The following is a 12,500-nucleotide window of genomic DNA, read 5'->3' as shown; positions in this document are numbered from 1 at the left end:
GTTTCGGGGTGTCGCTCGACTGGTCGTCCTCCCCACCATCAGGGGGTAGGGGGCGCTTTCCATTTGCTGCCATCTTTGTGGTTTTAGGGTTGTGAGTGTGAGCGAGTGTTGTGAGCGAATGAGTGTGCGTGTGTATTGTGTGTTAGGGTTGTGAGTGTGAGCAAGTGTTGTGAGTGAATGAGTATGCGCTTGTGCTAAGGTAGGTAAGGAAAGGTAAGTATTGTTTTAATTGTTGTATATTTTTGTGGCAAATATAAATTCCCTTGTCAACCATTCCCCTTTGTGTTTAAAATTTTAAAACTATGTATAATAAGTAGGATTATTAATTGTAGTAAAGAAATTATATTCATTGTATTTATTAATTATGTTTTTAATATTATGAATTAATGTATTAATTAATCCCTTACATCTTATAGGAATTGGGAAAGAGGAGTGGTTAGGGTTAGGGAAGGGAAGTGGTTAGGGTTAGGGAAAGGGAAGTGGTTAGGGTTAGGGAAGGGGTTAGGGTTAGGGAAAGGGAAGTGGTTAGGGTTAGGGTTAGGGTTAGGGTTAGGGTTAGGGTTAGGGGGGGGTTAGGGTTAGGGTTAGGGTTAGGTTATAGGGATGAAAACCACCGTTGTCACCCCCTGACAAGACTTTATTTGTTAATAACTTTTGATAGGAATGTCGTAGAGACTTGAAACCAAGTTCTACCCCCCCCTGACTAGGCATGGGCTTTCCAACGGTGCCATCCCCGAGTCTGTACGAGCTTCCGTTTCGGAGCTACGTCACTTCCGGTTTCTATTTTCCGTATCTCGGGAACGGAAGGTCGTAGAGACTCGGGACCAAGACTGGCGTCTTCAGCGCCCTCACAAACCATCTGACGGATCTTGTTTCCAAGTCTCTAGCACCTTCGGTTCCGGAGTTATGAGCGTTTGAAGTTTCCCATTCAAGTCAATGGGAAGTGGTGAAATCCGCGGAAGTGTTTTTGAAAAAACGTTCCCCAGAACATGCTTAGGAGCACGTTTCAGACCATTTGGAGTCTATATATACGTATAAGAAAAATAGAAATTGTCGTGAAATTTTGTGATTTTTTTTCTAAGTGTAACCCTAACAAAATAGTTTTTCCAGAAAGTGGTTAGGAGCACGTTTCAGGCCATTTGGAGTCTTTTTAGTTTTTTGTGTTTTTCAGGAAAATGAAGCAGATGTGAGCACGTGAGCGAGTGGAGACCCCCCAAAATGTGGCCATGGGCTTTCCAATGGTACCAGCCATGTGTCTCTAGCCCCTTCCTGGGCGGAGCTGTGGCGATTTGAAATCTCCCATTCAAAGTAATGTGAAAAAGATTAGTAAGTATGTGTTGGTTCTGTGATGAATAAAGTCATTCTATAGCACTGTGTTGTATTCTTTCAGTGTGTGATGAATAAAGTCATTGTATTCCGTTGTGTTGTCTTTTATTGTAATTGCAGGGTTAGGGTTAGGGTTAGGTAAAGGGTATGATAACCAGTTGAACAAATGTTCGATTCGCGTGTGAACATTTTAGAGCGATGGGACCTTGACCTACCCCCCCAAATGTGGCTACGAGGATTCCGAATCTGTCCTCGATTGGCGCCTAGGATGTTCGTGGGCGGAGCTATGGCGATTTTAAATCTCCCATTTAAAAGGAATGGGAAGTCGTGAAATTTGCCTAAGTGTTTGTGAAAATGGAAGTTCCAGAAAGTGGTTAGGAGCACGTTTCAGGCCATTTGGAGTCTATATATACCTATAAGAAAAATTGAAATTTTCGTGAAATTTTATGAATTTTTTCAAAGTGTAACCCTAGGGTTAGGGTTAGTGTTTTTGAAAAAACGTTCCCCAGAACATGCTTAGGAGCACGTTTCAGGCCATTTGGAGTCTATATATACCTATAAGAAAAATAGAAATTTTCGTGAAATTAGGGTTAGGGTTAGAGTAAGGGAGTGGTTAGGGTTAGAATAAGGGAGTGGTTAGGGTTAGGGTTAGGGTTAGGGTTAGGGTTAGGGTTAGGGTTAGGGGGTTAGGGTTAGGGTTAGGGTTAGGGTTAGGGTTAGGGTTAGGGTTAGGGGGTTAGGGTTAGGGTTAGGGTTAGGTTATAGGGATGAAAACCACCGTTGTCACCCCCTGACAAGACTTTATTTGTTAATAACTTTTGATAGGAATGTCGTAGAGACTTGAAACCAAGTTCTACCCCCCCCTGACTAGGCATGGGCTTTCCAACGGTGCCATCCCCGAGTCTGTACGAGCTTCCGTTTCGGAGCTACGTCACTTCCGGTTTCAATTTTCCGTATCTCGGGAAGGGAATGTCGTAGAGACTCGGGACCAAGACTGGCGTGTTCAGCGCCCTCACAAACCATCTGACGGATCCTGTTTCCAAGTTTCTAGCACCTTCGGTTCCGGAGTTATGAGCGTTAGAAGTTTCCCATTCAAGTCAATGGGAAGTGGTGAAATCCGCCCAAGTGTTTTTGAAAAAACGTTCCCCAGAACATGCTTAGGAGCACGTTTCAGGCCATTTGGAGTCTATATATACCTATAAGAAAAATAGAAATTTTCGTGAAATTTTGTGATTTTTTTTCTAAGTGTAACCCTAACAAAATTGTTTTTCCAGAAAGTGGTTAGGAGCACGTTTCAGGCCATTTGGAGTCTTTTTAGTTTTTTGTGTTTTTCAGGAAAATGAAGCAGATGTGAGCACGTGAGCGAGTGGAGACTGGTAATGTGAAAAAGATTAGTAAGTATGTGTTGGTTCTGTGATGAATAAAGTCATTCTATAGCACTGTGTTGTATTCTTTCAGTGTGTGATGAATAAAGTCATTGTATTCCGTTGTGTTGTCTTTTATTGTAATTGCAGTAAGTGTGCACAGGTGAGATTTTGTCATTGGTTAGGTTGAGGCGAGTAAAAAGGAGTTGGTTAAGGTTAGTAAAAAGAGACAGGGAGAGGTTAAAGAGAGATGAGAGAAGCATAAGGGTTAGGGTTAGGGTTAGGGGTTGGGGACTGAACCTGTCCCCCAAAGGGGTTCGGGGAAGGGAATTGTGCCCTTCTCCCGAAGGGAACAGGAGTGGCACTCTCCATCCCCCGGTCGTGCCTGCCCCCCCGGTCCCACCTTCTCATGTTTGGGTAGGGTTGGCGTGGCCGTTGGTGTCTCCCACCACGACGGACCACCGTCCACCCCCCATCATCCAGACGTCCCATATTTTGGGTAAGTATAATTTTTTATCGCGGTGTATTTATTTAATAACCACTTGTTTTTTTATTTCTATTTATTTAGATATATATAATGAAATTAAAGTTTATATGAAGTATTATTTAAATTAAATATACGTGTGCCTAGGGGCAACGTTTCGAACCGTCCGGTTCTTCTTCAGGCCTAGCACACGAAAAAAGGAATTGGCTTTGTCTCTACTGGCTGTGGAATGATGCTTCCCCTCTGACTGCCCAAGTAAGAATGAGCTCTCTCTCTTGAGCTCCTGCTTTTATACTCTGGTTGGACACGCCCCCTTTGAAATGCAATGTTAACTTCTAATGCTTTTTTCTTGCAGGTAAAATCCGGATTAGGGTTAGGGGGGGGTTAGGGTTAGGGTTAGGGTTAGGGTTAGGGGTTAGGGGTTAGGGTTAGGGTTAGGGTTAGGGTTGGGTTAGGGTTAGGGTTAGGGTTAGGGTTAGGGTTAGGGGTTAGGGTTAGGGTTAGGGTTAGGGTTAGGGTTAGGGTTAGGGGGTTAGGGTTAGGGTTAGGGTTAGGGTTAGGGTTAGGGTTAGGGTTAGGGTTAGGGTTAGGGGGTTAGGGTTAGGGTTAGGGTTAGGGTTAGGGTTAGGGTTAGGGTTAGGGTTAGGGGGTTAGGGGTTAGGGTTAGGGTTAGGGTTAGGGTTAGGGTTAGGGTTAGGGTTAGGTGTAGTGGATAAAGTACTCAGAGTCTCACCCTATGTTGACGCATGTCAACATAGTGTTTGTGGGAGACAGAGGAAGGCACGGGCCGACGCAAGTTAGTCCCCAGGTCACCTCCCACTTGCTATCATGAGCCATATTAGAGGAGAACAGAAGAAGGAAGATGAGGAGATGGGGGGGGAAGGTGGAGGGAAGGGGGGAGGACAAAATAGGGAGAGAGAGCGATCCAAACTTTGCACATGTAAATGGCAGACCACAGTCCACTGTCATAATAGACCTAATACTCTGTTATTGACCAATTGGCATAAAGCAAATGAAGGTTAGCAAATCACCAAATCAACAACTGTCAGACATGTCATGTAAATGGAGAGAGGAGAGAGAGAGTGTGAGGGAGAGAGAGAGAGAGAGAGAGAGAGAGCGAGAGAGAGAGAGAGAGAGACACACACAAGTAGTTTATACTTAAAGCGTAATTGCAAATATCATTTATTTATTTATTTAGTTTTTAATTTTTTGTTTTTTTCTTTATTTTTGCGCATTTGCTAATTAGTTCTAGCTGAGTGAGGTGGACAGAGCAGGGTGCGGAATCCTTGCTAACAGCAGGCCCCTCCATGTGGTACGCACCAGTGGAGTCCGACTACTGCAGCCAAAGGAGCCAAAAGGGTCAAGCGGAGTACTCTGAACAGTGCTAGAGAGCCGCCCGTAGGCTAGCTCTCGTGACACCATGACAGACATCTCTACTTCTCAGCACGTGTACGAGGAAAGTCAGTCCAGCTGTAGGAACGTGCCCAGTGCCCCTTGTCACAGATCGTCGTGTCGGTAGACCACAGATACTGCAGGGACTGAGCGGGATTCCCACACTGAGCCTGACTCCCCTAACACCTACTAGCAAAGCGAGAACCTGGTGGGGTTTGTTCGCTTTGAAAGCCCATGTGTCTGTATTTAAGAGCACGTGGGCAATTGCTGCCCCCGAAACTCCAAACACGAATAGAGGAAACCTCTTTTCGATCACAACTCTACCAAGTCCTGTACTCACTGGGACACATCCTCAGTTGTGTGCCTTAGGATCATTGAGTGTTTCGACCACTTAGCACAAGACACTCTCCCCCAAGGAAGGTCCACCCAAAGATGCGCTATCTTTGGGGTGTGTCCCTCCTAAGCTGCTCTACACTAGCCACTTGTATTTTAAAAGAGACCATTTTTAGTGCAAGAGTTGAATTGTTTTTAGAAATTGAGAGTTTTGCAGGTCAAATGTTAGGCAGAATTGTTTGATTGTCCAGAGCTAATTTGACAAGTTTAAGTTTGTTGCAATTTAGAGACTTTTTTCGAATTTGTTGGTTATTTAAAGCATTTTAAGTTGAGGAAGACAGAGAGCTAAAATAAGAAGGCGTTGGAGTGCAAAGTTGACTTACCCCCTGCTGAGTCCTGGATCAATTTGAAAATGGCGTAAAGCAGCAGTGGTCCAGCTGGGCAGGGCCATGTGCATATGGCCTCTTCCAGACCCTGTTGTCCATCCCATGGGAGTAACCATGACCAGCCCCGTCAGTGCGGTGCCTTCATGGCTACCCCAGAGGAGATGAAGGATCAAAGCCAGCAGAGACACGCTCTGCCTCTTTGATCCCCCATGGACTCAGGGCGAGGAAATATCCAACTCTCTGTGTTCCATACACCGCACAACCCCAGAGAGTGGTGAAAAATAAAAAAAAAAAAAAACATAAAAATATTAAAATATTAAAAAGATGAAGAAAGTCCAAAAGGGCAGGAACTCCTTGGTGCAGGATTCTCCATGAAGGAAACAGCAGCAGGCATAGTCCAAGGGGAGTGGTCAATCCAACTGTTCTTGCTCTTTCTCATGCCCTGGCTGTCTGGGGTCTATACTGTAGCTAGCTTCCTCTGTGACGGTACAAGTTCCTTTGATGTTTTACTGGTTGTAAGTTTTATTCTTTTTAGGATTAATGTGTACTTTAGTATTGCTTTGTTACATTGTGTTGGTTAAAAAGTGTAATAACCATGTAATTATGGCGTTATTAGTGAAGTTTTGTCTCAACCTGGCAGTGCAAAGCATGCTGGGTAAGCGTGAAGTCACACCCCCTTCTCGAGTTACCATTCGGCTTTTATTTTGAAAGTTCTAAAGCGGATGTAGTTTATTTTGAAAGGGCTTGGTTAGCAGAACAGGAAGTCAATGACAGCAGCTTGATTGACAAAGAAGAAGAAGAAATATTTCTAGTGCGTGTCATTCCTATGAGATTATAATAATAATAATAATTATAATCCTATAATATTGTCTTTTGCTTTTTGAGCGAAAGGTTGTAATAAAAATGTAACTATTCAGATTTTATAGCGTTAGTTGTCTTACACCGTGAGCCAGGGGGGTGGAGGGTTCATTGATCCTCTGAGTGAAGAGGGCATTATAACCACGCCCCCTGTGCCTTGTGTGGCCACCGTGGGGTGACAGCTGTGGAAAGAAAATATCTAAAGTTGTTTACCATCTCTTTCCTCAAGTGGGGGGGTGGTCCTCCTCCCACTCAATACTACTTTTGACATGAGCTGTTTACTGGAACAGAAGTTATTAACAATAATAAATATGAATAAAAATCATAAAGAATCATAATAACAATAATAACTTGAGTGTTCATTTTAGAGAGAGAGAAAAAAAAGGAAGGTTGGACATTTGAAAAAGGATTTAGGTTTTTAGACTGTAAAGAAATGACGGTTAGGGTTAGAAAAAATAATCGGGAAGGTGGTATATTGGTAAAATAGAGAGAGGAAGAAGTAAGAACAATGAAAGAAGAAACAGGAAAAAATGGCAGAGACTTAGTTAGGGTTAAGCATTTGAGACAGGGAGTGTTTTTAGGTTAAGAAGAAAAATGAAAGAAAGGGGGAGGAAAAAATGCAAAGAGTTGGTTAGGTTTAGGCATGTGAAAAGGGTTAGGGTTAGGGTTAGGAGACACCACAGAAAAGGCTGAAAAACAAAAATGCATTAGGGTTAGGGTTAGGCATTAAAAAAGAGGATTAGGGTTAGGGTTAGGGGTTAGGGTTAGGGTTAGGCATTAAAAAAGAGGATTAGGGTTAGGGTTAGGGGTTAGGGTTAGGGTTAGGCATTAAAAAGTAGGGTTAGGGTTAGGGGTTAGGGTTAGGGTTAAGGGGTCAGGGTTAGGGTTAGGGTTAGGCATGCAAAGAGGGTTAGGTTTAGGCATTAGGGTTAGGGTTAGGCATTGAAGCCATGGGGGTTAGGGTTAGGAGAAAAAACAGGGAAGGTTGTACAGTAGAAAAGGCAAGAAGAAAGCAGAGAAAAGAAGAGGTTAGGGTTAAGGTTAGGGGTTAGGGTTAGGGTTAGGTTAGAGTTAGGCATGCAAAGAGGGTTAGGTTTAGGCATTAGGGTTAGGTTTAGGCATTAAAGACATGGGGGTTAGGGTTAGGAAAAGAAACAGGTAAGGTTGTACATTAGAAAAGGGTTAGGGGTTAGGGTTAGGGTTAGGTTTAGGCATTCAAGAAATGGTTAGGGTTAGGGTTAGGGGTTAGGGTTAGGGTTAGGGTTAGAGGGTTAGGGTTAGGGTTAGGCATGCAAAGAGGGTTAGGTTTAGGCATTAGGGTTAGGTTTAGGCATTAAAGACATCGGGGTTAGGGTTAGGAAAAGAAACAGGTAAGGTTGTACATTAGAAAAGGGTTAGGGGTTAGGGTTAGGTTTAGGCATTCAAGAAATGGTTAGGGTTAGGGTTAGGGGTTAGGGTTAGGGTTAGGGTTAGGGTTAGAGGGTTAGGGTTAGGGTTAGGCATGCAAAGAGGGTTAGGTTTAGGCATTAGGGTTAGGTTTAGGCATTAAAGACATAGGGGTTAGGGTTAGGAGAAGAAACAGGTAAGGTTGTACAGTAGAAAAGTCAAGAAGAAAGCAGAGAAGAGAGAAAAGAAGAAAGGGGAAGAAATGCAAAAACAGAAAAGACGAATCCAGAAAACGTGTCACAGAGTTGATTGGTTATGGTTAGGTAATACAGAAGGGATGTGAAGTGTAACATTCAGGAAAGGATATGAGTGTTATGGTCTGCCATGTGACATGTGCAAAGAGGAGTTGGATTCCAGTACAGGATTGTATGGTTTGCTTCCCCACTATACTCTGGTGCGCAAATCCTGTGGGTGCTATATGGGTCGTGTTGACGTCCAGTGTGATTCCCTGTGTTCCATTTGAGTCTGCATCGACTTATCGAAAGGCGCTTTAGAAGGGAGGGGTATTTTTCCTTGTGTGCATCACAGAATATGTGAAGTGGCCGTGTTTCCATAAGGTTGCAAAAAGCTTCTTGCAGCGTAGCGTCACGTGCTTGTGGGTGTGTACAACTGCGAGAGAAGTGTAAGAGCTGTGATTCCAAAAAGCCACAAAAGAAATGTCATGGGTGACCGAAAGTGGACATGAGTGGCATGATATTCAGTTTCCAGCATGATGGATGTGCATAGACATTTTGCAGCAAGAGGACCAAATCCAGGTGTAATGCGTCCAGGTCCTCCACATGTCCTCCAAAGAGTGAATCCTTGTTCCAGTGTGATGGATGTGCAGTGACAATGTGCATCAAGCTATCCAAATCCATGTTGAATGCGTCCAGATCCTCCATAGTTCTGTTTGGAATCCATCCAGAGTCTCCATATTTCCTCCAGAAAGTGCGATATATGATGGTGAGCATTGATGTTGATAAAGACATTGACTTCACCTCCTGCCAACTTATAGATGTCGTTGTATAAATCAGCCCCAAGCGTTTACCCACTTTTGTGCCCTCGACCTGTAGATAATGTGTGCTGTGAGGCAGAAAGTATTGCAGTGCAAATTCCAGGCAAGTGGATGGTCCAGTATCACAGTCGGTCTGTCAGGGTCAGGGTAACGCATAAGCATGGCAGAAGACAGATATAGAGGATGGGGTGAGCATCTTCCGAAAGAGAGTGAGAGAATTGTTTCCTTATGACATTTTAAGAGGTAAGAAGTGGCCTCATTCCATTAGGCACGAGAGGTGCAGGTTCTGTGTGTATGACTGCAGACAAGTGACAATAGACTTCAGTGTCCTCAAGGTGATGAGTGCGTCCAGAACATAGTCCACTTAGGCCCTAGGTCATAGATGCCCAGCGCTCTCTGCTTCAGCGGGCTTGTAGCAGCACGCCTCGGGTTCTGATCAGGGCGCTCAGTGTTTCATCTGGTTCTGGTGGCAAGTGTGAAGATGCAAGTGTGCATGTAAACACTGTCTTTCAGGTTCTGTGTGCATGGGTGCAGACAAGTGACAATAGACTTCAGGATCCTCAAGGTGATGAGTGCGTCCAGAACCTAGTCCACTCAGGCCATAGGTACCCCGCGCTCCCTGCATCAGCGGGCGTGTAGCAGTGGGCCTCGGGTTCTGATCAGGGCGCTCAGTGTTTCTTCTGGTTCTGGTGGTAAGTGTGAAGCTGCAAGTGTGCATGTAAGCACTGTCTCTCAGGTTCTGTGTGCATGAGTGCAGACAAGTGACAAAAGACTTTAGGGTCCTCAAGGTGATGAGTGCGTGCAGAACATAGTCCACTCAGGCCATAGGTGCCCAGCGCTCCCTGCACCATCGGGCTTGTAGCAGTGGGCCTCGGGTCCTGATCAGGGCGCTCAGTGTTTCTTCAGGTTCTGGTGGCAAGTGTGAAGCTACAAGTGTGCATATAAGCACTATCTTTCAGGTTTTGTGTGCATGAGTGCAGACAAGTGACAATAGACTTCAGGATCCTCAAGGTGATGAGTTCGGCCAGAACATAGTGCACTCAGGCCATAGGTGCCCAGCGCTCTCAGCATCAGCGGGCTTGTAGCAGTGGGCCTCGGGTTCTGATCAGGACGCTCAGTGTTTCTTCTGGTTCTGGTGGCAAGTGTGAAGCTGCAAGTGTGCATGTAAGCACTATCTTTCAGGTTCTGTGTGCATGAGTGCAGACCAGTGACAATAGGCTTCAGGATCCTCAAGGTGATGAGTGCGTCCAGAACATAGTCCACTCAGGCCACAGGTGCCCCGCGCTGCCTGCATCAGTGGGCTTTTATCTGTCAGCCTCGGGTTCTGATGAGGGCGCTCAGTGTTTCTTCTGGTTCTGGTGTCAAGTTTGGAGCTACCAGTGTGCATATAAGCACTATCTTTCAGGTTCTGTGTGCATGAGTGCAGACAAGTGACAATAGACTTCAGGATCCTCAAGGTGATGAGTTCGTCCAGAACATAGTCCACTCAGGCCATAGGTGCCCAGCGCTCTCTGCATCAGCGGGCTTGTAGCAGTGGGCCTCGGGTTCTGATCAGTACGCTCAGTGTTTCTTCTGGTTCTGGTGGCAAGTGTGAAGCTGCAAGTGTGCATGTAAGCACTATCTTTCAGGTTCTGTGTGCATGAGTGCAGACAAGTGACAATAGGCTTCAGGATCCTCAAGGTGATGAGTGCGTCCAGAACATAGTCCACTCAGGCCACAGGTGCCCCGCGCTGCCTGCATCAGTGGGCTTTTATCTGTCAGCCTCGGGTTCTGATGAGGGCGCTCATTGCTTCTTCTGGTTCTGGTGTCAAGTTTGGAGCTGCAAGTGTGCATGTAGGTACTGAAAGATGTGTGTTGTCAGTATGATGAAAGTCAGATAAGATTGCGGGCATTCTGACACATAGGCCAATTGTGCCATAAGTATAACGGTGCTGTCTGCATCAGCGGGCTGCATGACTGAGCCTCGGTTTCTGATCAGCTCACCAAGATGATAAGACTTCAGCTGTTGTGAGTTGACACCTCCAACAATGGGGTTGGTAAGCGTGAAGGATGTGGTGTCCACTCATAAGCATGAGTTAAGATGTCCTGCTTGGTGCATAGGGTGTGTCCAATGTTCCCAGTTTCCACAGGAATTCCTCCAAAAGTGTCAAATGGTCCTGGTGGTTTCCGCATGGGTGGTAATAAGCGCTTGAAGAGGAATTTCTGTGTGATGTGCAGTCAAACAAGCGGGCTTGCAGGTGCCTCAACTTGGATGTCATCCAAACGTTCCTGTAGGATATGTCCTCCAATAGATCCATATTCCTGAGTAATTTTGCACGTTTCGGTGGAAAGCACTGGTCCGGTGCTTTGAGGTTCTCGGTGGGTGGGTTGGGGTAAGGGGAGGGGGGATAAGACAGGAAGACGGGAGAGCAAAGAGGAGAGAGCCCTATGTGTGTAATTAATTGTTATTTAATTGTCATTCATAGTCAAATTTAGACATTACAGGCCTTAAATGGAAAAGTGACAACATGACAGAAATCTGTCCCCTCCAGTGCATGTAAGAGGAGAGTCAGTACCGCTGTAGGGACCTGCCCGTGTGTCTCCTGTCACAGACCCGGGTCAAGGTGACCTCAGATAAGTGCAGAGACTGGACCGGACCCCAGCTCTGTGCCTGACAATCCTAATACTGATTGGAAGTGTCTGTCATCTTAATGCAGGATCATAATTTGGTCCCTGATATCTATCAGGTCGGTTACAGTTGCCACCAGACCATGTAGATGTCAGATTACTCCTGATCACATTACCGATGACATGCGATCAAGATTTGAAGTTTTAAGAGCAAGAAAATGGCATGAAGCAAATAGGTGGGTTGAATGACCGGAGCTGGTCCGAGGCTCTGGCAAGGGTTAGGTGTAGTGGATAAAGTACTCAGAGTCTCACCCTATGTTGACGCATGTCAACATAGTGTTTGTGGGAGACAGAGGAAGGCACGGGCCGACGCAAGTTAGTCCCCAGGTCACCTCCCACTTGCTATCATGAGCCATATTAGAGGAGAACAGAAGAAGGAAGATGAGGAGATGGGGGGGGAAGGTGGAGGGAAGGGGGGAGGACAAAATAGGGAGAGAGAGCGATCCAAACTTTGCACATGTAAATGGCAGACCACAGTCCACTGTCATAATAGACCTAATACTCTGTTATTGACCAATTGGCATAAAGCAAATGAAGGTTAGCAAATCACCAAATCAACAACTGTCAGACATGTCATGTAAATGGAGAGAGGAGAGAGAGAGTGTGAGGGAGAGAGAGAGAGAGAGAGAGAGAGAGCGAGAGAGAGAGAGAGAGAGACACACACAAGTAGTTTATACTTAAAGCGTAATTGCAAATATCATTTATTTATTTATTTAGTTTTTAATTTTTTGTTTTTTTCTTTATTTTTGCGCATTTGCTAATTAGTTCTAGCTGAGTGAGGTGGACAGAGCAGGGTGCGGAATCCTTGCTAACAGCAGGCCCCTCCATGTGGTACGCACCAGTGGAGTCCGACTACTGCAGCCAAAGGAGCCAAAAGGGTCAAGCGGAGTACTCTGAACAGTGCTAGAGAGCCGCCCGTAGGCTAGCTCTCGTGACACCATGACAGACATCTCTACTTCTCAGCACGTGTACGAGGAAAGTCAGTCCAGCTGTAGGAACGTGCCCAGTGCCCCTTGTCACAGATCGTCGTGTCGGTAGACCACAGATACTGCAGGGACTGAGCGGGATTCCCACACTGAGCCTGACTCCCCTAACACCTACTAGCAAAGCGAGAACCTGGTGGGGTTTGTTCGCTTTGAAAGCCCATGTGTCTGTATTTAAGAGCACGTGGGCAATTGCTGCCCCCGAAACTCCAAACACGAATAGAGGAAACCTCTTTTCGATCACAACTCTACCAAGTCCTGTACTCA

The 12,500-nt window shown here is 45.5% G+C and overlaps 1 protein-coding gene across 1 annotated transcript in view; it reads right to left on the bottom strand.

Moving 5' to 3' along the window:
• Window positions 1-6,222: 6,222 nt before the first annotated feature.
• Window positions 6,223-12,500, bottom strand: part of LOC141017757 (palmitoyltransferase ZDHHC14-like) — a 28,554-nt gene continuing 22,276 nt past the window's right edge. Inside the window, exon 8 of the mRNA XM_073492489.1 lies at window positions 6,223-6,325. Coding sequence (XP_073348590.1) covers window positions 6,223-6,325 — 103 coding nt within the window. The remainder of the gene's footprint in view (window positions 6,326-12,500) is intronic.

The sequence above is a fragment of the Pagrus major genome, chromosome 22 (genome assembly GCF_040436345.1).
Source record: "Pagrus major chromosome 22, Pma_NU_1.0".
Lineage (NCBI taxonomy): Eukaryota > Metazoa > Chordata > Actinopteri > Spariformes > Sparidae > Pagrus > Pagrus major.
The sequence above is the reverse complement of the archived record's forward strand: the minus strand, read 5'-3'. Positions and strand labels throughout refer to the sequence as shown.